The following is a 27,454-nucleotide window of genomic DNA, read 5'->3' as shown; positions in this document are numbered from 1 at the left end:
TCACACTAGCCTGCAAAGTGAGGGGAAAAACCACACATTCCCTATCTATCTCGGCTGGCCAGCCCATGCCTCCAGCAACCAAAGTAAGCACCCACTTAATTACTTGGAGCCACCTGTGAGATAACCAGACTTAGGTGGGCCTTGATTTGTAAGAATTGGGACCCATCAGTGCTAAAGGTCACATAGGCCATTTAGCCTGCAAACTCACACAGTCTCTTAACAGCAATGAGCCATGAGCAAATAGTTGGGATTTTGACACTGAGGTTCTTCATTCCCCCATGTTATTGTTGTTTTAAGATTTATTTATTTTGGGGCCCGGTGTGGTGGCCTAGCGGCTAAAGTCCTCACCTTGAATATGCCGGGATCCCATATGGATGCCGGTTCTAATCCCAACAGCCCCACTTCCCATCCAGCTCCCTGCTTGTGGCCTGAGAAGGCAATGGAGGACGGCCCAAAGCCTTGGGACCCTGCACCCGCGTGGGACCCTGCAGGAAGTTCTTGGCTCCTGGCTTCAGATCACCACAGCACTGGCCGTTGTGGTCACTTGGGGAGTGAGTCATCGGAGGGAAGATCTTTCTCTCTGTCTCTCCTCCTCTCTCTCTATATATGACTTTGCAACAAAAATAAATAAATCTTAAAGTAAGATTTATTTACTTTTATTGGAAAGGCAGATTTACTGAGAGCAAGAGAGACAGAGAAAGATCTTCCATTCACTGGTTCACGCCCCAAATTGTTGCCAAGGCCAGAGCTGAGCTGATCTGAAGCTAGGAGCTACTTTCACAGGCCACAAGCAGGGAGCTGAATGGGAAGTGCAGCAGCCAGGACGTGAGCCAGAGCCCGTATGAGATGCTGGCACTTGCAGGCAGACAAGTACCAACTAAACCATCCCACCAGCCCTTTCTTGGAAAGTTTTAAGGGAAAACTGAATTTTCTTTCTTTTTTTCAAATTTTCTACAAAGTTTCTGTTCCTTACTTATAGGAGTCCTTTTTCTTTTCTTTTCTTTTCTTTTTTTTAAGATTTATTTTTATTGGAAAGGCAGATATACACAGAGAGGAGGAGACAGAGAGGAAGATCTTCCATCTGATGGTTTACTCCACAGGCAGCCATAGTGACTGGAGCTGAGCCGGTCTGAAGCTAGGGGCCAGGAGCTTCTTCCAGGTTTCCACATGGGTACAGGGTCCCAAAGCTTTGGACAGTTCTCGACTGCATTCCCAGGCCACAGGCAGGGAGCTAGATGGGAAGTGGCGCTGCGGGATTAGAACCAGCGCCCATATGGGATTTTGGGCGTGTTCAAGGCAAGAACTTTAACTGCTACGCTTGTGCTGGGCCTAGAAAACTGAAATTTCAGTGAGTTCTGAGGCAAGATGGACCTTAGAGTGCCAGGTGGGGTTTAGAAAGAGAAGGAAAGACAGAGAGAAAGATCTTCCATCCCCTGCTTTACTTCTCAAACGGCTGCAATGTATGCAGCTGAGCTAATCTTAAGCCAGGAGCCAGGAGCTCCTTCTGGATCTCCCATGTGGACACAGGATCCCAAGCCTTTGGGCCATCCTCTACTGCTTTCCCAGGCCAAAAGCAGGGAGCTGGAAAGGAAGGGGAACAGCTGGGACATGAATTGGTGCCCATATGGGATGCTGGCACTTGAAGAGGGAAGATTAGCCAATTGAGCCATGGTGCAGTCCCCTCCTTTCTCTTACTTCTCCCCCACTACCCTACTTCTCACAGTCCCCTAAGCACACCACACTCACAGCTTGACTCCTTAATCATTTATTGTAGGAAACATGGATAGGTAAGGAGGGGAGGCAGGTGCAGGGACTGGGCAGTGGACGTTCAAGGGGCCAACTGGAGTTGGAAGACAATGATGTGGACCCCTCATTGGGCAGTGGGCTGCTTCTTGAGGTTCATGAGATTGTTGAAGAAATTGACGAGGTCAGTTCCGGCCTTCTTGATCAAGGGCGTCAGCTGCTCCTGTGTCTTTTCAAAGTAAGCCCTGGATGGGGAAAGGTTAACAGGTGACCTGCGGGCATCCTAGGCACTGTCAAGGTCATTTTGTTGGTGGAAAGTCAGAGCAGACTGAACCACATGCCCAGATCCTTGAGCCTGGTCCATCCTGGCATGGCAAACACCAAGGAGGAGAGGCAAGCCCTCGGGACAGGCCCCAGAGATGCCAGTTCCCACTACCACTATCTGTCCGGAAGGTGCATGAGATCTTTGGGTGATAAAGAAATTTATCTGTGCAATGTAAGTTTAATTCTCCCTAACCCACATCCTTCTGTTCAGTTCCTGCAGGAACTTCCAGCTCCCCCCACCCACGCACCTTTTTCTTTTTCTGCATCCTCAGCCCCACAGCCCTGGAACTCCCTTCCGCAAAGACTTACTTGGTCTGGGTCTGAAGCTCTGGGCTCTTGGCCTTTTCCATGAGGTCCTTGCCAAAGCCGGCGAAGGTCTCCAGGTACTGAGAGAACAGGCTCTGCAGATCCGGCTCCCTTGCCTGTCTTCGAACCAAAGCCCCTGTGCAAGAGCATGCACACACACACACACACACACACACACACACACACACACACAATTTCAGCTGGGTTCTTGAATCGTGGCCTCCTGTTACCAACCCCAGCTCTCAGCCTCCTCCCCAAGTTGGCTTCCAGCTGCTTCTGTGGGTGGGTTTTCTGGGAACCCCAGGCTGAGGAGCTGAGGCAGAGGGGGAGCCACGACTGCCAGCACCTGCTCCCTGGTGCCCCTCCCTGGGTCACACCCACCTTCAAGGCTACAGATGGTGAGCAACAGCACAGTCGCTGCTAGCAGCTTCATGGTGGTGATGGTGCAGAGATGGTCTAGAAGCAGTCTGAAGACAAAAGGGACACGGAGGCCAAAGGACTCAGCCCCTCCTCCAGATCTTGTCCCCAGTGCCTACCCGGTTGCTTCCATTGCTACAATTTCAGCCCAGTCTTCTCTGGATGCTGGTCCCTTACCTTACTTCACACCGCTGGATGTCCGTTGCTGTCAGCGCCCCGGCTGGCAGGAGAAGCACGGGGTTATATGCCTGAGGCTTCTCCCACCCCCTATCAGGTGACAGACATTGTATGGAGACTCATGGGGTGGGACCATGTTGGAGTAGATAAGTTGGAGCAATGGGGGAGGAAGGGCAAACGCAGGTTTGGGAGGGGGGCTACGGCGATGTGGGGGGAGGCAGGGAGTACAGTCCTTACTGGAGGCCCAACACTGTGTCCCAGGTCTGTCTGAGATCCAGTCTTGTGGAGTTTGGAGCTAGCGGGCGGTCTTTGGAGTTGATAACAGTGGCCAGCAGCATCCCCCCACTGTTTCTCTGAGGCCTCTGACCTTAAGCCATTACCCCTTGACAACTTTAGTCCATGAGGGGTGTTAGTCGCCTTCAGTGCCACATGACAGAGAAGAATCAGGGAACAAAGGGAAGGAGTTAAAATCAGGGTGCAGCTTTCCTCTCTCCTTTTAGGAGGTATCCCTTCTACACCCCTCCCTGGTGGTGCTTTCCCGTTTCTACTTCTTTTCCCATTTGCCTGTTCACTTTGCAAATAAAACCTTCCTGGGGTAAAATAGAGGGGTGGAGGGAGTAAACCTAGTGCATTGGCTCCATTGGCTAGTCTTCCCTCTAAGCATCAGACCCCATATTGGCACCGGGTCTCCTGGCTACATGCTCCCTGCTTGTGGCCTGGGAAAGCAACAGAGGACAGTCCAAAGCCTTGGGACCGTGCACCAGAAGAAGCTCTTGGTTTCTGGCTTCAGATAGGCTCAGCCTCAGATAGACCACAAGGGCCACTTTGGGGAGTGGACCAGCAGATGCGAGGTCTTTGTCTCTTCTTCTCTCTTTAAATCTCCCTTTCCAATAAAAATTAGTAAATTAAAAAAAAAAAAAATCAGGGTGGGGAAGTGGAAAATGGGTACCAAGGGGCATGAGGGCCAGGGTCAGAGGGCAGCTGTGAGTGGCCGTGTCCCTGTCCCAGTTAATGTGTAATGAGGGGATATGGGTGGGGGTGGGGTGGAACCAGAGCCCTGATCAATGTGAATACCCTACTCTCAACTAAGCCAGTTCTGGAAAAACAGCCCCTGCTGTCCCCTCTCTGCTGGACGGTCCTATGAAAGAGGCAAGTAGGAAGCTTCCACCAGGATAAAGGTTGAAGGTTTTCTGGTCATCTGGTCACCTTATCTGTAGCTAGTCAACACTGAGTCAGCAGGAGCATCCTCAGCCCTCCAGCTAAGACCCTGGCCTGGATTTGAGGGAGGGCAGAGGTTTATCCCAGCTCAAAGCACCAGGGTGAAATCAGCTAAAGAGATAACAGAAGTATTTGTGCCTTCACCCTTTTGACCTCAGAACCCATTCCTATAGATCTGGCACACTCCAGGGAGACCTTGGGGGAGGTGTGGGAGCTAGGAGAGAGGGGAGTGAGCAGAGACCCCCAAATCTTACTCCGACTCCTGCTGTTCCTCTGTGGAGACTGGGGAACTGGAAGCTCACGCCACTGGCTTGTCCTAGCCCTGCGGTGGAGAGAGCCTTGGGGTGGAGGCCCATTCTTAGATTTTTGTGGCCAACGCTTTCTGCGGACTCAAAGCGGGAAGGGTTAAAATGAGAGTAGCCATTGCAGGAAATAATTGCTCCCGGTTTCACAGTAACTGCTTGTTCTAGAGGGCCAACTTTGATAGGCTTTGGACTGTCCAGAAGGGAGGTGTAGGTCCGTGCCCGGGGAGAGGGCCGAGCTTGGGTAGTACTCATCTCGTGAAGAGAACTATGGGGCCCCACGGGAAGCTGGGGGAGCCCTAAGGTCCAGGATTCTTCCAGGTTATTTTTCCCCACTTTTTTCGGGTTGGAAAGAAGCTTCAGCGGCTCGAGCTGTAAGACTGCTCCCCCTAGCGTCCGACACCCTCAAAGGCTCTCGGCGACCTTCGAGAGGCCTGGCGGGCTAAGGCCCGCTACTTAAGTCTAAGGAGCCACCAATCAAGTTGTGCCCGCCTCTGCAGCACGGAGGCTGAAGCTCCCGGGCTCTCAGACCTGCCACTCCTCCTCGTCCTCCTCTCCCATTGGATCCCGGGAGACTGAAGCGCCGGGGAGGGTTGGGTCTTTGCTATCTTTTTTTTTTTTGCCAGGGCCAAATATGGCGCCCGTGGCCATGCTAGAGATGCAGCATGAAGCTGCAGTTCTGCCATCACTCAAGATGGCTGCCCCCATCAAGATGACCGGGGTGTGCCGGGAGGAAAGGGGCAGCTGGACGGTCTGAGATGGTAAGGATTCCTGCTCCCTTGTGGGTCTGGTCTTGGGGCCTGGAAATGAAAAGTGGAGAGGCACGGCAGCTAGGTGCGGTGTGCCATCGAGGCTGGGATTACACAGATTGAGAAAGGACAGAGGGGTGACAGGTGGGGTGACGGATCAAAGATCTGGCGGGAGTGTCCCTGGGGTTCATCCTTCCCTGTTGCTGCTCGTTCATTCTACTGTTCCTTTTCCAGGTCTAGCGTCGAACCATGTGGAAGTTTCTGGGACTGGGGAACCAGAGGATGAAGGGTGGCACCCGGGGTGGATAGAGGGTGCAATAGCTTCTTTTCCCAGGCTAGCCCTCCCTCCCTGTCCTCTGGGCTAAAATGGGGAACACATTGGGCCTGGCACCGCTGGGAACTTTGCCCCGCCGGAGCCCCCGCCGAGAGGAACCTCTGCCCAACCCTGGGAGCTTTGATGAGCTGCACCGACTGTGCAAAGGTGAGACGTTGGCATTCGGGTGTGTAAAACTGAAGGGCCAGAAGAGGGGAAGGTCCTGAACGCAGGTGTCCATGAGTGGGAACGGAGAAGGAAGGGAAGCTCGCAGCTGGGGCATGCGGCCGCAGGGAGGCTCAGGTGCTCAAGTCCAGTGGAACGTTTTCCTTGCTGGACTTGAAAGGAGGTCATGCCTCCAGAGTGCTTCCTGTGGGGCTGAAAGGAGAGACGACCTTCCGGGATAGGCGTTCTTGTCTGTGGCTGTTCCATCCCTCTCCTCCCCCTCCAGATGTATTCCCAGCACAGATGGAGGGAGTGAAGCTCGTTGTCAACAAGGTGCTGAGCAGCCATTTCCAGGTGCCCCATTTCTTCGGCCTCTCCTTACGTTCCTCCCTGCCCACATCCCTGGGTCCTTGTCTCCTGTCTCTCCTAGTCCAGCCTTGGCCAGGCTGTGTGGGACGAATGAGGAGGACATGAGGTCCTCTCTAGCCTCCTGACCTCCCTTGCCTATGGGACTTGCTGCCTGGTGACTCTGCATAGACTGGACTATTTGGGATTCTCCTCTGGATGGGGGAGAGGATGCAGGGTGGCTGAGGGGTGCGCATGGAACTGGCAGACACTCTCCTCATGGGCTCCTCTCTCCTCAGGTGGCTCACACAGTGCACATGAGTGCCCTGGGTTTGCCAGGCTATCACCTCCATGCAGCCTACGCAGGGGACTGGCAGCTTAGCCCGACGGAGGTGAGGGCCCTCCACACACGAGAAAGCTCCCTGATTGTCTGTTTGGGACTCAGGCCTTGAGGAAAAAGAAATGTGTGTGTTTGTGTGTGTGTGCGTGCGCGCACGCAAGGATGGGAAATGTCTTCTGAATGGGAGAATTGCAGAAATACTTAACCTGAAGTGCCAAGAGTTTGGATTTGTGTTTCCACCAGGGGGCGCTGGATACTACGACCGAAATCCTATAGTATTTGGGTTTAGGCTGAATGATGCCCCATAGACACACTTCAGCCTCTCTTTCTCTACTCTTCAACAGGTGTTCCCCACTGTGGTAGGGGATATGGACAGCAGTGGCAGCCTCAACGCCCAGGTCCTGCTTCTCTTGGCAGAGCGGCTCCGAGCTAAGGCTGTCTTCCAGGTGACCCCCAGTTCCTGCTTCCAACCTCGAAGGCCCTCCCTCCTCCTCCAGGAGTGTGTTGCCCTGGAGGACCCAGGGGAGGAATTGAGAGGCCACGATGACCCCAGAGAGGGAGGGCCACTTGACTTGTTGCTCTTCCACCCAGACTCAACAGGCCAAGTTCCTGACATGGCAGTTTGATGGCGAGTATCGGGGGGATGACTACACCGCCACTCTGACCCTGGGAAATCCTGACCTGATTGGGGAGTCGGGTAAGCCACCAGGATTATCTTCCCTGTCCACTTGCTAGTGTGGCTACACCTTACTGTCTTTCTGTTTGGCTTAGAGATTAGAAAAGGAACGTTCCACAGGCAGCCTGGGGTTGTTGGTGTGAGGGTTTGGCTTGGACTGTTGTCTCTGTGTGGCTGACATCCTGTGTCTCCCCACTCCCCTCCGCAGTGATCATGGTCGCTCACTTCCTGCAGAGCCTCACTCATCGGCTGGTGCTGGGAGGAGAGCTGGTCTACCACCGGCGGCCGGGAGAAGAGGGGGCCATCTTGACCCTGGCTGGGAAGTACTCAGGTACAGGGCGAAGTACGGTGGGCAAGGGCAGGGGTGTGTCTGGGCTTTGCCTGTGTCCTCCACTGACACCCGTGTCTCCTTGTGCTTGGGTTTTTTTAACAGCTCTCCACTGGGTGGCTACATTGAATGTGGGTTCAGGTGGGGCCCATGCAAGTTATTACCACAAAGCGAATGAACAGGTGAGGCTGCGGCTCTCCCCTTCTCGCCCCAGCAAGTCAGTCATGAACCTCTGCCCCCTCTGGACCACTCTGGGTCCTGCTACCTTGGATTTGTCCTGCCTACACTACGTGCCTGCCTGCCTCAGTTGCCGCCATCCCTGTAGGGACCCTGCTGCTCTCATGAGGCCGATCCCGTCTCCTCCTTGCCTCTGACCTTCAGGTGCAGGTTGGAGTGGAGTTTGAGGCAAACACAAGGCTCCAAGACACAACCTTCTCCTTTGGTTACCACCTGACCCTGCCCCAGGCCAACATGGTGTTTAGAGGTGAGGGTTACCGTGATGACCTTGGCTTCTGGAAGGGATTGGGGCTTCTGGAAGGGAGGGATTCTGTAGTTCCGCTGTCTCTTGCAAGCCCTGCGATGTCATCGGGCTGGTGTTCTCTCCCCTGCCAGGCTTGGTGGACAGTAACTGGTGCGTAGGTGCCGTGCTGCAGAAGAAGCTGCCCCCGCTGCCCGTCACCCTGGCCCTCGGAGCCTTCCTCAATCACTGGCGCAACAGGTTCCACTGTGGCTTCAGTATCACCGTGGGCTGAGCCTGACCCTGAGCCGGCCCCATGACAGCTGGAACCTCTGGGGCAGGTGCCCTATGGCTCAAGACAAGGCCCCCTCTCCAGAGCCCGCCTTGCTGGGCTGCCTCTCGATGCCCGGAGCAGAGTGGGGCGGGGTCCGTGCCCTCCTCAGCACCGGGGCAGCTGAGGAGCCAGTGGTTTGAGGCTTTCCTCTTGGCCACCAGCTGCACTGTGATATTCCCCATGCTCTTGTGGCTCTGGACTGAAGGAACAAGGATGAAGAGGAGTGTCCGACTGAATCCCACCCCGCTCCGTTCTTCATTTCCCTGCTTTCATCAGCTTGTCACCCTTTCCTCTTCCGAGCAGCAATGTCTGCATGGGATTAGCCCTGTCTTTTTCACCCCAGAGTGTCCTGAGGCAGGGGGAGTGGGGCTGGGACCTGCCCTTTCCCAGGAGGCGCTTTCTTCCTAGTTCAAAGGCTCACTCCTTCCCTACTTTCTCTGTTCCCAGAGAGCATCCTGAGCTCTGTGGTCACCCTGCTCCCCCAGGACCACAGCAAGAGGCAGTTACCACTTTAGTCTTTCATTGCACCCCCTGGGCTCCCTTTCTGCCGGCCCCAGCTGCGTTCCCTTGGCAGTCCAGGGTGTGCAGGTGGGGCTGGGGAGGGCACCGAGCCCGGCCTCAGCTGCAGATCTCCTGAAGCAGCGGCATCAAGGCCCACAGTCCCTGGATGTGCTGTATCTGGTACCGGTACGCATTGTTGATGCTGCGAAGCTCGACCAACAGTCCCAGCAGCTTCGGGTACAGAAACCTTTGGGAGAAGCAGTGGGGTGATCAGGGAAAGAAGAGCAAAATGAGGCAACCCAGAGTTCCGTTGTCCTAAAGCCCTATTCCCCAAACTGTCTCCCGAGCCCCCTGCCCGGTGAAGCTGGGTCTGAACGTTAGGGGAGCTCATGCTCTGATGTGACAAATTCATCCAAGATTACGAAGGTCCCCAAGGGGCCTCTCTTCGACAGTGTTGGTTTTTCCTGAGGGCCAAATGTGGCGAGAGTCCCAGACTTCACAGGAATTTCTGTTGCATGGAATCTGAGGGTCTGGTCTTCTAGAACATGCTCTAGGAGGTGGCTGTGTTCCAGGGTAAAAAGCATCCCTTTCTGGCCAAATTGACTCATTGAGGAATGCTCCAGAGCAAAGCAGCATGTTCCTCAGGTGGACCATGGACTACGGAGCTGGGGAATGGTTTGTGACTGAGAGAGCCAATCACAACTTCAAGGGGAATGAAGAAGGAGTTGGCCTCCTGGAGAGGGGAGGAAGGACCAAGGCAAAAAGTCTGGCTGCTCAGGGTCTTTAGAAGTCGTGTTAGTCTGGAGTAGGGGTGGGGAGGCGACAGATGCCATCAGTCTCAGGAATGCGGTCACGTGAAGCCTGTGAACTATTTTGCATCTCTACTGAATAAAAAACAAATCTGGATAAAGTGAAACCAGTCAGCAGTAATGCTGGAACTGTGTGGGATGGGGTTGCCTAGAGGGAAGGGCTAGAACCCAAGGGACTTGGTTTCCCAAAGAAAAAGGGGTTGAAAAATGCTTCTCCCAAGCTGAGCAATCCCTCTAACCCTTGGTGTGAGCTCCAAGCCCCAGGGCTCCCGCCGTACCTATCCCGAGGCTGCGGCTGCTGGCCTTTGATGTAGCTGTCCAGAGTCAAGGCCATCTCTTCTTGCAGCTGATTAATCTCTTCTCTCTGAGTAATTCCAGGTCGGTCTGCAAGATAGAGAGCTGGGAAGACCAGGTAGTGGGATAGGGCAGTGGCGGGCATGCCCAGCCCATCGGAAGCCAAGGCTGGTACAGATCCCATGTGGGATGTAAAAGCTGGAAGGCCTAGGACAGATGTGGCTGAGGAGCCGAGCGTGGGCAAGGGCGGTGGAGCCATGGGTTCTGGGCTTTCAGAAACACTCACCAGGAGAGAAGAGCGCCATGGCAGCCATGAGCACATACTCGGGCTCCTGCAGCTGGAGTCGTCGCAGCGTCCCGTGGAAGCGAAAGAGCAACTCCAAGAACTCCTCCTGGAAGCCCACTATGGGAGACACCAGACTTAAGAACCTCCGGGCCCCCTCCCCACATCCCACACCGCACAGACACCTGCCTCCGGCTGCTCACAGTGGGCTCCATCTTCCATTGTGTAGCGAAGAGGTCCACAGAAGAAGTTTTGTGTTTGGAGACAGAAAGTGGTGTTGAGTATGATGTGACAGATTTCCACGGCAGCTCCCTTGAGGAGGTAGATCTGGTCCTCTATGAGCAGGGATCTGTTGGAGGTGGCAAACAAAGGCATTTGAGCCTCAAACCTGGGTTTCACAGAAGGAGAGCGATACCCACCTTCAACCTGCACCCTTACAAGCAAAGTGGGGCATGCAAGACCTGTGGCTGGGGAAGGCTGAGGAGTATGTGTGAGTCCGGGCAGTGGCTTAGAGTAGGGGTATGCAATATCCCGAACCATTGACTCCCTGAACAGTAACAGGTGGCCACTCACCGGAATAGGGGCAGATCCTTGGTGAATTTGATGATTTGCTGCACCATGTAAGTGTTGATATCCGCAAAGTGTGTTAGCAAAGGCAGTGCAGGGACCAGGGTGGGCGAGGGCTGGTGGTGGATGAATAGATACGCTGGAGGCTGTGGAAACGTGAGCATGAGCCAGAGGCCCCTGTCACTGGGTTCACCCATCAGCCCTTCTTGTGGGAGGCTTCCTTGCTGAGGAACCTGCCCAGCCTGGGGTTCTGCCAAAGGCCTGTCCACTGTGCTGGCATGAGGCACACATCCTACTCCCTCAGGCCAACCCCTCTGGACACCCTTTTGGGCATTGTATTCCAAATCCTGTACGTGCTCACCTTGAAATGCACAAATTGTTCAAACATGGTGCCCATGTGGCGGGTATGGGCCCCCAGGAGTATCTGGACCAGTTCTTTCTGCTCCTTACTCAGCTGCACAGGTGTTTGCTGGGCCCGCCGCTGGGCCTGCTTTGCTCTCCGCAAGGCCAGGGCTTCGGCTGACATTATCACTGTGCCAGGGGAGACAAGATGGAGCTGTTGATCTAGCACCTCTGCCACTCCCTGAAGGTGGGGGGATCCTGCCTTGCACAGTGAAGGATGTGGGAAGGGATGGGAGTTCCCAAGGCTGCTTTGGGCTTAGCTGGAGTCTCACAGGTTCCAGGTGGCAGAGCACTCACTGCGCGACTCGCTGTGAGGCACTGCAGCAAAGCTGTGCACCATGGGAGAGAAGGGAAGGCTGCCCAATAAAGCAGCAAAGGCGTTAAGAGATGCTAGCTTCCCAGAGGAGCACTGTGGAGGGTCTTGGTAACTAGAGCATCATCCAGTGCTGTTTACATAGCACGATTTCAAGGATTCCCAGATTAAATCTCACCGGGTGAAATAATTCCATGGTAGACAGGACAAGTCTGAATTTCATATTTTTTTTTCTAGAAACATAAAGAAGCTTAGATTAAAGGGACAGGTCCACAATCACAAAACAAGTTGATGGGGACTGAATTCAAATGTCTGAATTCAATGTCTGCAGTTTCACTGCTTCATGCTGAAAAGTAGTGTGATGGCATGAAAAAAGCAAGAGTTTGGGAGTCAGACAAAGTTTGAGTACAATAACTTTTTAGCTGAATGAAGCTGGGCAGGTTCTCTGAACTCCAGCTACATTGTCTATTGGCAGCCTAATCTAGTTGTCTGGCATAAAGCATTTATCAATCCAATCATTGTTAGGTAAAGTAGGTAAAAGGCACCATACTTCAGAGAGAGAAGGCAAGCAAACCACTTGGCTATCTAGAGGCAGGGCAATTAGGACTGAAAGGTGCAAAATTTCTGGGGAAGTGATTGGTTCGAGGATGGCTTTGAAATCAATGTAGGTAAAATGGGTTGATCAAGGGGGAATAGTGGGAAATAATCCAAGGTGTAGGAGTTAGACCAACAAGATTGCGCATTTGAAGAGCCCCTGGAAGCCATTGGAGATTTTGAGCAGAGTAGTGACGTTATCCAGTGAACTCACTAAGTGTTTGCCTGCTATGCGGACAATGTACTAACTGGGAGCAATGACAAAGCAGAGAGACACAGCCTATGGATTCTTGGGGTAATGGGGAGCCAACTCACTGTCTTTTCGCATGCCAGCAGCGAGACACTTGTGCAACCTGCAGGCTGGGCAATGGCGCCTCTGGGCCCTGCTAACCTCACAGCTTCCAGCAAAGGGGCAGGTGAGACCAGGATGTTTGTTGACGGTTCGTCTGTGAGAAACAGAGATGCTGTTAGGGTGTTGGGTGGCAGAGTGAACAGGTGGCAATCTGGCGAGATGAACTTGTCTGAGCTGTGCCCAGAGTCCCTGGCGAGGCTAGCATTTCCACGGGGGCACAGGATCACTGAGGAAAGCCTAGTTGATGTAGGACTAGCTAAACATTGGAACCCATGTTCTCTGGTATTGTGTTACCAGTTCATACAGTGTTGTGGTTGGCAAAGTTAGGGTGCTGGCCACAGGAATAATGTAGCTGCCCAAGCTTGGGCATGTATCAGGGTTTAAAGTCTAACTGACGGGCAGTTTGGGGTGATTTCCAATGAGATTAGGTTCTTACCTGAAGAAACCCTTGCAGCCTTCACAAGTCAAGGCGTGGAAATGGTAGCCCGTGGCTCGGTCACCACATACCACACAGTTCCTTGGTTCATCTTCCCCACTGAACATGACTACCTCAGGAACCTGAGTGTAGGCAGAGCTAGTGGTCAGTTCTGGGTCATCCTTGATCCTGTTCTCCTTTCTGTAAAGTCCTTTCTGGAGGCTTCAGTGGACCAAATCCCCAGCAGCACCTGTATTTCATAGGCCCTGGTCCCCAAAGGGTTTCTTACCCACTCCTCGTAAGCAGCTTCCACCTGCAGACCACAGCAAGGACGTGAGATGCCTCTCCCAGAACTGCCACGTTTACTCTGCTTTCCTTTTGATCTCAGCAGCAGCCAGCAATTAGAGTTAGGGATTGTGGCTTTCGGTACCTGAACAAAAGAGGCTTTGGTTGTGTGTGGCTGCCAGTTCTTCTTAGTGACTGCATAGTAGGGTACAGACTCTGGACCCGGGGCAAAGGCCTGGGTAGGAGGTTTCTTCCAGCGTGCCCACAATACTGATTGGTGGCACATGGGGAGGAACTTGGTGGGTGGGGACCTCATAATATCCTGATAGAAGTTGCTTTTTTATCAGACTCAAAAGCTAATTTGAATATTTTGGGGATGGATAAAATGTTATCAGACTCATGACCATCTTCCCTACTGCTGAGTTTTAGGCTGGATCTGCAGCTATTTCTATCTATGGATTCTAGACAAGCAGAGAAAGAGCTATTTCACATGCACTGTGCCAAGAGCAAAGGGATAGGTCTAACAATTACATTAGGCTCTCAAAAAGAAATTTCTTCAAGAGAGACTGGAGCCTATGGGTGGATACTTGATCTTTGGGCTAAGATGCCTGCCTCCTATATCCTGGTTTAATTTCAACTGCCTGCCACCCAAGTGGGACATTCAGATTGAGGTTTTTTTTTTTTTTCTTTTGAGGTTGTGTCCTGTCATCACAGATTGTTGATTTTCAGCTGTTTATTTCAGTATTTTTCTTACTAGACTTTTTACTGGGCAATGTCACTGCAGACCATTATTGTGGCTTACGGACCACAAACAGGACACACTCATAGTAGTATTTCATCATCGAGAGATCATTCACAGTATATGTTGACAAGACAGATTCCTTTTCCACCTCTACTTGGAATCCATACTGCAGAGCAACGTTTTTTATGTCCTCATAGCTCAATTCTATGGAAAGCTCATTTGCCAAATTTTCAAAGTGGTACAAAAGAGGTCCTAAATTTATCCAAATTCCACCTGGCTTGAGTATTTTCCATATTGTATCGATATAATCAATCACATTGTGAGCTGTGTCGATGAAGAAACAGGTAGCAGTGCAGTCCCAAGTATTGCATTCTGAATAGATCTCCTGAAAATCTCCTGCAGTCATGGAAAAGTTGGACCCAGGAGGAAGGCCGTGCGGGTCCACGTCAGGGAAGAAGATGGGTCGGATCTGGTCAGCTGACCTCCGGCTATTGCTGAACTGATGGATCCAGGGGTAAAGTTTGTATTTGTTAATTTCAAAGCATCTGTTGAGTACAAAGTTGGAAGAAAACAGCGTGAAAAAGCTCTACTCGTTTCCTTGACAAGCGTAGCTGAGCATGGCTATCTCTCAGCTTCCGACTTTCGCCTGGCCCACCTCTAATTGTTGTGGTAGTTTGGAAAGTCAAGCAGTGGATAGGGGCATCGCTGCCTCTCTAACAGAACTACTTCATAATAAAGAGCCCTGTGCAAAGAGGGAAGCCTATTTCCATACTAAGGAGAGCTGAGAATTAAATCAGAATAACCTCTAATAAATTTCTAGTACTCACCACAGCCAGGGCTAGGCCAGGCTGAAATCAGGAGCCAGGAGCTCAGTCAAGGGTGGGAGGGATTTGTTATCTTGAGCCATCACCTGTTCTCTCCCAGGTTGTGCAATCGACAGCAGAACTGAGACTTGGACTCAAACTCATGCACCTTGCTGTGGAATGTGGACATCTTGAAAAGCATCTTTTTTTTTTTTAAGATTCATTTATTTTTATTGGAAAGTTAGATCGACAGAGAGGAGATACAGAGAGAAAGATCTTCCCTCTACTAGGCGGTAGGCGGCTGCAATGGCCAGAGCTGAGCCGATCTGAAGTCAGGAACTAGGAAGCTTCTTCTGGGTCTCCCACACAAGTGCAGGGTCCCAAGCCTTTGGACCATCCTTGATTGCTTTCCTAGGCCACAAGCAGGGAGCTGGATGGGAAGTGGAGCAGCCAGGATTAACACTGGCATCCATATGGGATCCTAGCTCATGCAAGGCGAGGACTTCAGCCACTAGGCTACCATGCCAGGCCCTTTGACAAGTACCTTAACCACTGGATCAAACGCCTGCTTACTGCAACTCACAGCAGCATAAACAAGGTTGGACAGGGAGGCAGGCAATGCACGATGAAAAAAAAAATTTTTTTTAAATGAGACAGTCACAAGATGAAGATTATAAAAGTAGATGGTCAGCAGGAAGCCCCCTTATTAAGGAAGGAAGCTGACCCAGAAGGCTCACTGTCTTTAACCTTGCACTGAACTGCTCAGTGAGTCAAATTACAGGAATTAATGTGGTACAAACTTGGATAGGCACGCCCCATATTCACGCTAATCAGTCAATGCGTGATGATCAAGAAGCAACATCGTGACCCAAATACAGCATCAGTACAGGAGTGTCTCAAGGATATTCTCAAGACACACAGTTCTGTAGTCTTGGACCACTGCCCGACCACAGACCTTTGCCAGCAGGCCTGACCTTGGTCGCAGACAATTGCTCATAGACTTCAGTCCTAGCCTCCAGTGATACCAGTCTGTGATCTCAAGATTTCAGACACGGTCCATCTTACCTTTCTTGATAAGTCAAGCTGTGCTTTGCAAACTGCCTATGACACTCACACCATAGATGCTCAATGACTTTTGAACACCCTTCCCCCCTCAAATGATGTACCTAGTATTGTCTGGAGTTAAGATGAGGACATCCAATGAATAAGTATAAGAAACAGAAATACAGGTCTTCCCTAGGATGGTAGGATTGTTTAGGACTTTGTTTCATTGAAAGATATTTTTGTAAATATGTATGTGTATGTGTTCTCCCAACATCTACGAACTGAAAAGTTATTCCAAAAGCTGTTTGAGGACTGGCCCCACGGCATAGTAGGTTAAACTTCCACCTGCAGTGCCAAATCCCATATGGGCTCTGGTTCAAGTCCTGGATGCTACACTTCTTACTCAGCTCTCTGATAAAGGCCTGGGAAAGCAGCAAAAAGATGGTCCAAGCATAGGGCCCTTGTACCCGTGTGGGAGATCCAGAAGAAGACCCTGGCTCTCAGCTTTGGACCAGCCCAGCCCCAACTGTTGTGGCCATTTGAGGAGTGAACCAAGGGATGGAAGATCCTTCTTTTTGTCCATCCTTCTCACTCTATAAATCTGACTTTTGTTGAGAGCTAAGGAGTTGATTAGCATTTGTTAAGCTTGGCTCCTGCAGGAAGTGGGCTTGGAGGCTAGTGGTACCTTGTCTGTCAGACTCATTAGCATCCGATTGTTCTGCTAGAGGCTTGGGGGAAAAGTATATATGACTGAATAAAGGGAGGCCAGAGAGAGACCTCTTCCACCACTACTGGTCTCCTGTCGGTGTCTGATTCCCTGACCCTCTCCGTGTCCATGCTACTGGCTCAGCTGGCCGGAACAACTTTGAAATAAAAATACATAAATCCTTTAAAAAGGAAGTTATTTGGGTGTTTTGATGATTGGCAGTTTCTTGGATAAAACTCATATGTTGGAAGAGTTTGACCCTACACATGCTAGAATGAAGTGAAAGTTTGCCTTCCAATGTGAAAGGTTTTCCTTCCTGCAGATTTCCCAGTGTGTTTGCTATTTCTGCACCATGCAGTCTTTTTCGACTAGATATTTACTTTATTTTTTCTCCTTTTCCTTACTGTTGTCTTTCACTTGTTGAATTAAATTATAATTTTTTTTAAAAGTGAATTAAAAGGCCCAAATTGAAATCAGAATTATAAACACCACACACACACACACACACACACACACACATACACACGTGGTGGGGAGAGGAGAGAAAAAGAAAGTGAATTTAAAAGGACCTTGTGAGACTGGCATAGGGGCATAATAAGCTAACCCTCAGAATGCAACACAGTGCCCCGTATGGGTGCTGGTTTGTGTTTCAGATGCTCCACTTTTTCTTTTTAATTGTTTTATTTTGGTAATCTTTACATGGTTGATTAGGGCACAAAGGGTCAAGGGCTATAGGAAAGTGGGTAAGATCATTGTTTCCACATTTTTTTTCTGTGTCTGGGGTAAGGAGGGAGATAAAAGGAGAAGCCCCTCCAGCCTCCCACCCATCCCAGGTCCCCGGTGTGGGGCATACTTCGAGGGTCTTGCACAAGTGGTTTTGCTAGTTCAACAGTTCTGAATGCTGCCAATCTCGTCATTCCAAGCACAATGAAATCTCTCCAGAATCTACTGGCTGACATAGTTCACCTTAGAGTCTCTGCCCATATGTTCACTGCCAGCACATGGCTGGGTTAGTTGATTGATTCGTTCTGTCCTCTGTTGTGGTACCAAGTGTCCTCTGCATGTTCCAATGGACTGCCACGTCCTCCATGTGCACCTGGATATGCTGTCCATTGTTCTGTCACATGCACTCCATGATCAGACCATAGAACCTGCACTTCTTTCATGGTTCAGGTTCTGAGATCAGCAGTTCAGTTAGAGGGTCTGGCACAGTCTGTCACCTCAATCAGCTTTTGCACGTTTGTGGTTGCAATTGCTAGGTCAGTTCTCTTTCTAGCTCTGTCTTCTACACGAATCAATGGGTGTTGTAGTCCAGCTCGATCCTGCCCACCACACATTTGGCTACACAAACCAGTGGGAGCTGCAGCCTAGTTGGGGCAATTCCCAATAACCCCTACCAGGCCCACCCCCTGCCCTGGTCCCTGTGCTTGCCAGTATGTATAGCAGACTGGTCCAGTCTGTTCCACATATCCCATTCAGCTCTCATGTCAATGGGCATTGAAGCCTAGCTCAACCCAACCAGCCCTACTATCCAGCCCACACACATACTGGCAGGTGCCTTTCTGTCCATACACCGCTGCCCCATTCTGGTTTTTATGCTCTCCAGTGGAAGTGGTGACCCCAGAGGGAGCTGCCCACTATTTCCCTCCTGGGCTCACTCCCACATCATGCACTCTGCAGGTGGTTCCACAGTTTAACTCGACAGAATTAGCCCCCTGTGCCAGCATCTGCAGCTGATGCTGTGGCAAAGCCCATCCAACCCTCACCCACTCTGATTTATGCTTACACCAGTAGGAACAGTCAGCCCAACCTGGCTTTGCCCTGATCTAGCTCACATGAGGCTCACAGGTGTTGTCCGGCTGCTCCACTTTTCATTCCGCTCCCTGCTTATGGCCTGGAAAAGCAGCAGATGATGGCCCAAGTGCTTGGACCCATAATAGCCACATGGGAGACCTAGAACAACCTCCTGGCTCCTTACTTTGGCCTGGGCAAGCTATAGCAATTGTGGTCATTTGGAGAGTGAATCAGTGGATAGAAGTGCTCTCTCGGCCTCTCCTTCTCTCTCTCTGTAAATCTGCTTTTCAGAAAATGTTAATTGAGCCAGGCAAGATAGCTCAGTGGCTAAATTGTCACTTTGCATGCGCTGTGATCTTATATGGGTTCCAGCTTGTGTTCCTGCTGCTTCACTTCTCTTCCAACTTCCTCTTTGTGCCTGGGAAAGCAGTGGAAGGTGGCCCAAAGTTTGGAACCCTGCACCCACGTGGGAGACCTGGAGAAAACTGGTTTCTGGCTTCTAGCTTCAGATCAGCTCTGCTCTGGCTGTTGCATCCATTTGGGGAGTGAACTAGTGGATGGAAGATCTTTCTCTCTGTCTCTTCTTTTCTGTGTAAATCTGCCTTTCCAATAAAAAATAAGTAACTCTTGAAAAATGAATTTTCATAAAAATTTAAAAGGACCTTGCTTAGGTTTCTGGAGTGAGCTAATGAAACCCTAAATCTCAATATCCAATTATGTGTAACTTTGCATGTTTTTAAATTTAAATTTATTCCTCCTGCTTAAGGCAACTGCATAGGTTGCTTTGTACCTGGGTAAGTGTTACACTATTGGATAAAAAGCAGCTAATTCCTAGTGGACACTCTGGGTCTGGCTAATGTCAAATTTGTGTTAACTAAACCAGTATGCTAACATAAGTCACCTATTCTGTTTATTTATGTATTTACTTTAAAAATATGTGGGGGGATTTGGCACTGTGGGCCCCCAGCTTGGGCCAGCCACGTGAGTGCCATTTGATGCTGGGCATCCCATACGCTCTCAGGCCCAGGGATGTGGATTGACCAGGGCAAGGGGCAAGGGGATGTGTGGGAGTGAGGATTGCTGAGGGAATAAGTTACAGGTGAGGAATGACTTCTGAGGGTCTTCCACTGACAAGGCCACTATACTTGCTGACCATGAAATGCAGGTGTCAGAACTGGGCCTCCTCAGTGGCTTAGATGGAGCAGTGGATGGATACCCAGGTGTACATGGAGGATATGGCAGTCCATTGGGACCTGCAGAGGATATCTAGTACCATTGCTGAGGATAGAGGGCAGAACAAATTGGTCAACTACTCCAGCCAGGCATTGACAACAAATATCTGGGCGATTAGAGCCTGTAAGGTAGACTATGTTAGCCCATGGGCCTTGGAATGATTATCTCATCCTTGGAGCAGCAAGATTGACAGCATTCCAGAACTAGCAAAACCACTTGATTAGACCCCTCAGAGCATGCTCTACGTCAGGGATCCTAGGATAACCTCTGGTGGCCGTTTCCCATCCCTGGGTTCTGTGGCAATTGGGAGGCTGGGTGTAGCTTCTCCCCTTATCTCTTCCCTTCCCCCAAATGTGGGAAGAAGAAAAAGAAAGTTTGGAAACAGTTGTCTCACCCACTTTTCCCTAACCCTCAATCATCCCCACCATAATCAACTATGTAAGCATCATCAAAAATTAAATAGTATTTTTAAAAAGATATGTGGGGAAGGCAGGGGACACCAGTCTGGGACATGCTGTCCTATCCCCCAGGCCATGGGGGGGCGGGGGCTACAGATTGCCCAGGGAAGGGATTCTGGAGATGTGTTGGAATGGAGGCCACGAGAGCATGTTTAATAGGGAGGAGTGACTTCTGGAGGCTTCCATGGATTGGGTCATTACACATATAGCTAGGTGAGGGAGTTAAGACAGGATGGCTTGGGGCGGAAATCAGAGGGCACGTCTAAGTCGGGCCAAGGCTCCACCTCAGGTGAGAAACCTAGGCTGGGCTAAATAATATTGCCTACAGCCCACTGTTGCACTCTAAAGACAGGGCTGGGGGAATGCCTTGCTGGGCTAGACCATAGTACCTGCCTACAAGTGTTGGAATAGGGGGTGGCCCACATCAGACTGGGCTGCCTGAGACACAAGAGAACCAGATTCTGTAGAGGACTTGTGGGCTTACTTCTGTGGGACTGCAGAAACTGCTGGTTTGCACAAAGGTTTGGGAGTGGTGACAGGCTAAGCCAGGCTGGATCACAGAACTCACCAACACTAACTGGAGCAAGGGCTGGGCCAGGCTACAACATCCACTGGCATAAGCAAAGGCTGGGACTGAGGGCAGACCATATCAAGCAGGGCTGAGGCACCCACCAGCATGTGTGAAATCCGGGGTTCGGAGCAAGGCTAGTAAGGGAACTTGGGGAAATCTGCTAGGCTGCAGCTCCTCCTGGGGAGCACAAAAGCCAGGGCTGGAGGTAGGCCAAATCAGGCAAGGCTATAGGAGCATGTGTGTGGGCGGGTCTGGGAGCAACCAGGCTGGCATGCCTGATAGTCAAGATGGTGTGTGGGTTGTACCTAGCTAGGTTAGGCTGTAAAACCAATGTGATTGCTGAGACTGGGGGAAGGCCATGCCAGGCTGGGTCAAAGCACCCAGTGGCAAGTGCAAGATCTGGGGCTGGGAATGGCCTAGGTATGGAAACTTTGGGGACTCCCCTACTAGGCCCCAATTCCCACTGGGGTCATGGATGGACTGGGTCTACAAATGGACCAGGCTGGGCTAGGTCCCAGCACCTAGCAGTGAGAGTTGTAATGGGTGTGGGCTGGTTGGGATAGGCTGTAGTACCTGCCAAGTGAGTGCCAGGACTGGGGATTGGCCATATCAGGCTGGGCTGCACCACCCACTGGCACACATAAGATCTGGGGCTGGGAGTAGGCCTGGTAGGGGAATTTGGGGAACTCCCCTGCTATGCCTAAGTTTCTGTTGGTGAGTACGAGAACTGGGCTGGGCTGCACACCCATTGGCATACATGTGGGTTGGGTCTGGGGGTATGTTGGGCTAGGCCAGTCTGCAGTATATGCTAACATGAATGAGATCCAAGGAGGCTTGCAGGCCAGGCCAGGTTGCACCACAACACCTGATAGTTAATACAAGGACTGAACCTGGGAGTGAGTCAGGCTGGGTCAGACTGTCCTAGACTACCATACTTTCTGCTGAGAGCTTGAACTGGGGTAGGCTAGGTTAAGCCAGGCTGTACCACTTGCCAACAAATCCCAAGACTGGGGGCAGTTATTCCAGACTGGACTGCAGTACCCACTGGCATGCACAAGACCCTGGGCTGGGAGAAAGCCTGGTAGGAGAACTTGGGGAACCCCTCCACTAGGCCACTGCTTCCATTGGTGAGTATGAGAGTTGGGACTGTGGGTAAGCCAGGCTGGTCTAGGCTGCTGTACTTGCTGGGGCATATTAAAGCCAAAATGGGTGAGGGTTGGTACGACTCGGTCACAGTATTTGCTGGCAAGTGCTGAGACTGGAGTCCTGGCATGCCAGGCTGGACTGCAGTACTGCCTGATAGGTACAGGATCTGAGGATGGGAGCAGGCTTCATAGGGGCACTGTGGGCACTCCAGTGCTAGGCTTGGGACATCAAAAGCTGCCTCCCAGGCACATTAACAGGAAGCTGGATCAGAAGTATAGTTTAATTGGGACTTGAACCAGACATACCTGAGGATGTAGGTATCCTACATTCTTATCCTTAATTATACAAAGACCAAAATACCCAACAGTTTATCAGCGGACTTAACCAGGATACCAAATAGAGATCTCAAATTCAATGCATCCAAAATAGATCTCATTGCCAACTCACCTCAAACTAACTTCTGTATTACCTAAATTACTGGCTATCCAAATGCAACAAATCAACAAAAGTATAGACTTTGGAGTCATATAGCCTTAGGTTCAAATGCTGACTCTAATTCTTACTGGCTGAATTACTTATTTTGCTCCCTCCTTAACAGACATGACTGAGACCCAGTACCCTGGAGCTGTAGGAATCAGACACCCCAGCTCAGGGAAGGGAGGCCTCCTCTTCCTGGATCAGCACTGAATGCTTACGTCTGCCTCTTAGCTGGCTGGACAACTTGCCCTTCACCTGGACTCTGAGAATTACCCTGAGCCTGTTCTGTTTGAGGAAGGCCACCTTGCAGTTCTCTGAGATGGGGTTGCCTTCGAGACAGACCTCTGAGTGCTTCAGTGTACAGAGATGCTCCCCATCTCCACACTCCCTCCTGGGGAGCAGAGGGAGACCGGAAGCTGCCCCAGGAGGCCCTGGCAACCATGCTGAGTGGACTCTTAGGGTTAACTCATAGCTCCACTTTCTTCCAATATGTCTAACTCAGGTCAGGCTCTGTGCCATTTTGCAGCCTGGTAGGCTGAGTTATCTGAATTACATTTCTCTTGTTAAGAAAAGTTATACTCATCCCGAATGGTAGGGAACACGAAGTAAAGTAATGTATGTAAAATTTCATGCACAGTGCCTAGGACATGGAAGGAAGTCGATACTTATTTATTATTTTACCCTCTTTCTTCCTCCTATGCCTCCACTCTATCCTGGAAGCAGGTAGAAGCTAGGGAAGCTGTCACCTGGTCTCTTTTCTTTCTCTTTCCACTCATTAAAAATGACCAGCTGTCAGGACCTTTTATTTTAAGATTTAATTTTGGGCCCGGCGGTGTAGCCTAGCGGCTAAAGGCCTCACCTTGAAAGCACCAGGATCCCATATGGGCGCCGGTTCTAATCCCGGCAGCTCCACTTCCCATCCAGCTCCCTGCTTGTGGCCTGGGAAAGCAGTTGAGGACAGCCCAAAGCTTTGGGACCCTGCACCCGCGTGGGAGACCCAGAAGAAGAGGTTCCTGGCTCCTGGCTTCGGATCGGCATAGCATCGGCTGTTGCGCTCACTTGGGCAGTGAAATCATCAGACGGGAGATCTTCCTCTCTGTCTCTGCTCCTCTCTGTATATCTGACTTTGTAATAAAAAATAAAGTCAGATATACAGAGAAGAGGAGAGACAGAGAGGAAGATCTTCCGTCCAAAAGTTCACTCTCCAAGTGGCCGCAATGGCTGGAGCTGAGCCAATTTGAAGCCAGGAGCCTGTTCCAGGTCTCCCACATGGATGCAGGTTCCAGAGTTTTGGGCTGTCCTTGAAGGCCACAAGGTGGATGGGAAGTGAAGCTGCTGGGATTAGAACCAGTGGGATTAGAACCATATGGGATCCCAGTGTGTTCAAGGCGAGATCTTTTACTGCTATGCTATCACGCCAGACCCTATCATGATCTTTTATTCCTGGCTCCTGACCACTTGCCCACTTATCTCTTAGTGAAGTTCTAGCCCTCATATATGTATTATTATTATCTTGCATTTTACCTTATGAATTTTACCAGAAGAATTTTCCCTGGTTCCTGCTTCATCTCCTTTCAACCCATCCTTCATGCTGTTGCTATTTCAAAAATGCAAATTTGATCATGTCTGTGTCTTCTTGTCTTTTCCCTACTTAAAATTCTTTATTTGCTTGCCATCACCTTCAGGAGAAAATCCAATCTTGTTTGCATGTCACACAAAGTTCTCTGTATCTTCACCTACTGTCCCTTCCCTTGACCTTTTCATCACTGTGGCCTCTTTTATTCCATCCTTGCTTCCTTTGTCTGACCTAGCAACATCATACTTTGGCTCTAGATGTGCTCATGTATTTAGAGTTCCTTGAACAAGCTGTGCTCACTCACCTCTGAACATCTGTCCTTTTTGTTCCTTCTGGGAACTGCCTGACATCCTTATTTCTAAACACTTTCCACTGGTCCTCTTGGTCAGCAAATCCCCTCTGGGAGCCTGTGGGTTAGCCTCTGGGCACACATTTGCCATAGAACTCTTCACATGGAAAAACAAAGGTTTCTTTCTGACTCTGAGGTGTGGAAATCCAGAGCTGTATCTTTTATTTTTAGATCTTCAGGGTTTTATGTACTGCAGGCCCATTTTATAAATGTTGATGGAGTGAATCAATGCGTTAGGATGTGAATGAATGAAAAATCTGATTGCAAACTCATGTATTTCTCATGTGGCATCAAATGCTATTATTTGTGGCATTCATTTATTCAATAACTATTGAAAAGACAGGTTATTCCATTGGGTACCTACCTTGTGCCGTGCAACTGGCTAGCACCTGTATTCCACTGCTGTGCTGTCTGGATATGTCCCTTTTTCCCTGTTTGCTGCTGTCCTTCACAGCTGATCATCCTTGGCAGTCTTATCTTTCTGGCAGGATTCCTGTCAGTATTCTAGTCTGTTTCCTGATCCCATCTGACTCCTGAGCCATTTCACCTGCTGCTTGTTTCTACCTGTCATTTTTTTTGCACTTGACATCCAGCTGACCTCACTCAGGTGTCTGATGGCTACCACGGTGGTTGGAGAAGGGCGGAGTTTACCTCCAACCAAACCTGAAACAAATGGCAGAATTTTGGTGGGCCTCTCAGGCTGGGAGACCAACATTATACCAATGAGGGGCACAGACCTATATTGCCCCACCAATAAGGGCTGAGGCAACCCCTGTGTCGGCTTCTGTGTCAAGGAGAGTTAAGAAACCCCCTCCCTGTCTCTTCTACTCGCTCTTCTTCCTCTGCAGCTCATTCCTTCATGTCTGTCCTTTCTGCTGCACCGGGAAGGGAAGCCGGAAGCCATCTAAATTCTTTTCAAGTATTTGGCTGAGTTATTCTTTCCCTGGTGGTTGGCAAATCTAACAGTGTCCATTGAGCGAAATTTCCAGGGTAGGCTTGACCCATCCTGTTTGGTATTTCAAGTACTAGCACAAACAGTTCTTTGAACAGGAAGGGTTGCTTTTATCTGAGCCTTATAATCTGTTTTTAATCTTCTTTAAAGTCACCAAGGATGGGCTGTAATCTGTTGAATTCAGTGGAATTTCTCTTATGTTCCCCTCTCAGCTTCCCCGCAGCCTTTGACCCCCACCTGACTACCACATTCTCCTCTTTGAAACTTTGCTTCCCTGAGCTCTGTGATGGTATGTGTTTTTGCTTCTCCAACTCTATTCCTAAAACTCAGTTTTTCCTTTGTTTCTTCTCCAACGGTCTCTTTTCTGAAGCCTATAGATGAAGAAAGAGCACGAATTTTTCTCTAGGGCTGAAACAACCTTCCCATCCTTCTTCTCTGTTCTTCCCTAATGACTCATCTATTTACAGAACTCTGGTAAAAGGTAAAAATAGCTAACGTTTTAACATCACAGTTTACAGAGTACTTTTATGTGTTTTATTTCATTTTTCTTCATCTCAGTATGTGATTGCCTCCCAAATATACTACTCTAGTACCATGAATTCCTGCTGTTCACGGTCACCCCTGATGCCTCAGTGGGTTAAATCCCGCTCCGTTCCTTTCTCTGCACTGCCACTACTCTTGCCTACACTTTTTTTTTTTTTTTAAATTGTGAGACTGGGTGTGAAGGAGAGAGAGGGAAGAGAGAGAGAGAGAGAGAGAATTTGCAGGTGTACAGATGAAATGCCTACAACAGGTACTGCCGAAGCTGGAAGCCAAGAAGGCAAGTCGGCTGGTGCACGTTAGTGGCAGGAACCAATTCCTTGTTCCATCACTACTGACTCTCAGGATTTATCTGAGCGGGAAGCTAGAGGCAGGAGATGCAGCCTGGAATCAGGCCCGGGAACTCTTGCTGCGGTGTGTAGGGGTCTTAGTTTTCAGGTTAAATGCCTGCTCTCCTGGACCAGCTCTCTTTCATGGTACCTGTAATGGAATCTTGCCTTGGCAATCAGGTGACTGTCTCCTACTAGATTTAAGTTCCGTGTTGCAAGAAATGTTTTTGCTTCTAACACCTAGTATCAAACACCTAGCACAGATCTTGGCCATAAAGTGGACCTAATGATGAATGACACAGTAATTTTCTCAGGTTCTTAAATTTCAAAAGCCACATTGAATCTTCCCTTAAACTGTCTTAGCTAGTAAGCCTTATTGATTCCTTCTGTCGTATGTTTCTTATGCCGCACCTTCATTTCTGTCACTGTCATCATACTTGCTGATGCTCTCATACATCCATACTTTATAGAAATGCAACATTACCATGTGGGCCTCCCCACTCTTGATATTTGTCTTGTCAGATCAATCCTATATATTCTCAGAATAATCTAGAAATGCTATTTGTGTGAAAATTAAGCTTAGGGTTCGGCATAGTGACCTAGCGGCTAAAATCCTTGCCTTGAAAGCACCAGGATCCCATATGGGCGCTGGTTCTAATCCCGGCAGCCCTGCTTCCCATCCAGCTCCCTGCTTGTGGCCTGGGAAAGCAGTCGAGGACGGCCCAAAGCTTTGGGAGCCTGTACCCATATGGGAGACTTGGAAGAAGTTCCTGGCTCCTGGCTTCGGATCAGCACAGCACCGGCCGTTGCGCTCACTTGGGGAGTGAATTATCAGATGGAAGATCTTCCTCTCTGTCTCTGCTCCTGTCTGTATATATGACTTTGTGATAAAAATAAAATAAATCTTAAAAAAAAAGAAAATTAAAGTCTTTCCCCCCGGGGCCAGCAATGCGGCACAGCGGATTAAGCTGCTTGGTTTGCCTGCATTCTGTATTGGTGCCAGTTAGAGTTCCATCTACTCTGCACTTCTCATTAGCTTTCTGCCAATGTGCTTGGGAGGCAGCAGATCTTGGCCCACATACTTACATTCCTACCACCCACATGGGAGACCTGGATGGAATTCCTGACTTCTGGCTTCAGCTTGGTCTAGCCCCAACCTTTGCAGTCACTTGGGATGTAAACCTGCAGATGAAAGATCTTTTGTTATTCTGCGTTTGAAATAAATAAATAAGTAAACAAACAAATACACTCCTACATACATGAACAAATGAAAGTTTCACCCCCTATGCAGTTGCAATAGCCAGGACTGGGCTAGTCCAAAGGCAGGAGCTAAGAAATCCATCCAGGTCTCTGACATGCATGGCAGGAGCCCAAGCACTTGAGCCACCTTCCACTGCTTTCAATAGGCCCCTTAGCAGGGAGCTCGACTGGAAATAGAAGAGCCACTTTGATCCTGGATGCCTGTATTAGCAAGTGGTGGCTTACCGTGTGTAACGCCTTCCCAGCTGATTAATCTCCCATCCAAGATACTAACCAGGCCCGACCCTGCTTAGCTTCCGAGATCAGACGAGATCGGGCGCATTCAGGGTGGTATGGCCGTAGCCACCAGCTGATTAATCTTAAAGTTCTTATCCTGACATTTAGGATACTCTGATCAATCTCTTCAGACTTCACTATGAACTTGAATTTTCTTTCATTATTTTTCTGTTGTTATGATTCCAATTC

At 50.0% G+C, this 27,454-nt stretch overlaps 3 protein-coding genes and 1 pseudogene across 13 annotated transcripts; 1 reads left to right on the top strand and 3 right to left on the bottom strand.

The window, feature by feature from the left end:
* Positions 1–1,749: 1,749 nt before the first annotated feature.
* On the bottom strand, positions 1,750–2,836 carry APOA2 (apolipoprotein A2). Its single transcript, XM_041003299.1, has 3 exons — positions 2,755–2,836; positions 2,377–2,509; positions 1,750–1,988 (listed from the first exon to the last, which is right to left on the bottom strand). Exons 1-3 carry the CDS (start codon positions 2,804–2,806, stop codon positions 1,871–1,873), a joined length of 303 nt encoding a protein of 100 aa, XP_040859233.1. The 5' UTR covers positions 2,807–2,836; the 3' UTR covers positions 1,750–1,870.
* A 1,053-nt stretch (positions 2,837–3,889) lies between these two features.
* TOMM40L (translocase of outer mitochondrial membrane 40 like) lies at positions 3,890–9,611 on the top strand. 3 transcript variants are annotated; one of them, XM_041003229.1, is made up of 10 exons: positions 3,890–5,248; positions 5,471–5,717; positions 6,001–6,068; positions 6,359–6,451; positions 6,744–6,845; positions 6,991–7,096; positions 7,284–7,406; positions 7,509–7,585; positions 7,785–7,887; positions 8,016–9,611. In XM_041003229.1, exons 2-10 carry the CDS (start codon positions 5,603–5,605, stop codon positions 8,153–8,155), a joined length of 927 nt encoding a protein of 308 aa, XP_040859163.1. In that variant the 5' UTR covers positions 3,890–5,248; positions 5,471–5,602; the 3' UTR covers positions 8,156–9,611. The 3 variants fall into 3 exon arrangements, with proteins under 3 accessions (XP_040859163.1, XP_040859164.1, XP_040859165.1); XM_041003230.1 differs by lacking the exon at positions 6,744–6,845; XM_041003231.1 differs by lacking the exons at positions 6,359–6,451; positions 6,744–6,845.
* On the bottom strand, positions 8,769–16,833 carry NR1I3 (nuclear receptor subfamily 1 group I member 3). 8 transcript variants are annotated; one of them, XM_041003228.1, is made up of 8 exons: positions 16,829–16,833; positions 12,746–12,858; positions 12,273–12,403; positions 11,010–11,179; positions 10,655–10,794; positions 10,285–10,430; positions 9,783–9,888; positions 8,769–8,942 (listed from the first exon to the last, which is right to left on the bottom strand). In XM_041003228.1, exons 2-8 carry the CDS (start codon positions 12,850–12,852, stop codon positions 8,813–8,815), a joined length of 930 nt encoding a protein of 309 aa, XP_040859162.1. In that variant the 5' UTR covers positions 12,853–12,858; positions 16,829–16,833; the 3' UTR covers positions 8,769–8,812. The 8 variants fall into 8 exon arrangements, with proteins under 8 accessions (XP_040859162.1, XP_040859156.1, XP_040859158.1 ...); XM_041003222.1 differs by lacking the exon at positions 16,829–16,833 and adding an exon at positions 10,085–10,201 and having other exon boundaries at positions 9,783–9,903; positions 12,746–13,121; XM_041003224.1 differs by lacking the exon at positions 16,829–16,833 and adding an exon at positions 10,085–10,201 and having other exon boundaries at positions 12,746–13,121.
* LOC121171539 lies at positions 13,697–26,186 on the bottom strand (annotated as a pseudogene). The gene is made up of 2 exons (XR_005886147.1): positions 26,141–26,186; positions 13,697–14,408 (listed from the first exon to the last, which is right to left on the bottom strand). The product of XR_005886147.1 is annotated as a carnosine N-methyltransferase-like (transcript).
* Positions 26,187–27,454: the final 1,268 nt, after the last annotated feature.

The sequence above is a fragment of the Ochotona curzoniae genome, unplaced genomic scaffold (genome assembly GCF_017591425.1).
Source record: "Ochotona curzoniae isolate NIBS_2020 unplaced genomic scaffold, NIBS_Ocur_1.0 scaffold_2683, whole genome shotgun sequence".
NCBI classification, from domain to species: Eukaryota; Metazoa; Chordata; class Mammalia; order Lagomorpha; family Ochotonidae; genus Ochotona; species Ochotona curzoniae.
The sequence above is the reverse complement of the archived record's forward strand: the minus strand, read 5'-3'. Positions and strand labels throughout refer to the sequence as shown.

Bases quoted from the DNA above. Each gene is read 5' to 3' on its own strand.
- NR1I3 (XM_041003221.1), bottom strand. From the start codon at position 12,852: ATGTTCAGTGGGGAAGATGAACCAAGGAACTGTGTGGTATGTGGTGAC. The intron at 10,431-10,654 runs GTGAGTGGCCAC...CACCTCCAACAG, and splicing joins AAGGATCTGCCCCTATTCCG to ATCCCTGCTCATAGAGGACC. The intron at 10,219-10,280 runs GCAGCCGGAGGC...GAGGTTCTTAAG, and splicing joins GAAGATGGAGCCCACTGTGA to TCTGGTGTCTCCCATAGTGG.
- TOMM40L (XM_041003229.1), top strand. From the start codon at position 5,603: ATGGGGAACACATTGGGCCTGGCACCGCTGGGAACTTTGCCCCGCCGG. The intron at 6,846-6,990 runs GTGACCCCCAGT...TCTTCCACCCAG, and splicing joins GAGCTAAGGCTGTCTTCCAG to ACTCAACAGGCCAAGTTCCT. The intron at 7,888-8,015 runs GTGAGGGTTACC...CTCCCCTGCCAG, and splicing joins GGCCAACATGGTGTTTAGAG to GCTTGGTGGACAGTAACTGG.
- APOA2 (XM_041003299.1), bottom strand. From the start codon at position 2,806: ATGAAGCTGCTAGCAGCGACTGTGCTGTTGCTCACCATCTGTAGCCTT. The intron at 2,510-2,754 runs GTGGGTGTGACC...GCTCTTGCACAG, and splicing joins CACCATCTGTAGCCTTGAAG to GGGCTTTGGTTCGAAGACAG. The intron at 1,989-2,376 runs GTAAGTCTTTGC...TTCCCCATCCAG, and splicing joins GAGCTTCAGACCCAGACCAA to GGCTTACTTTGAAAAGACAC.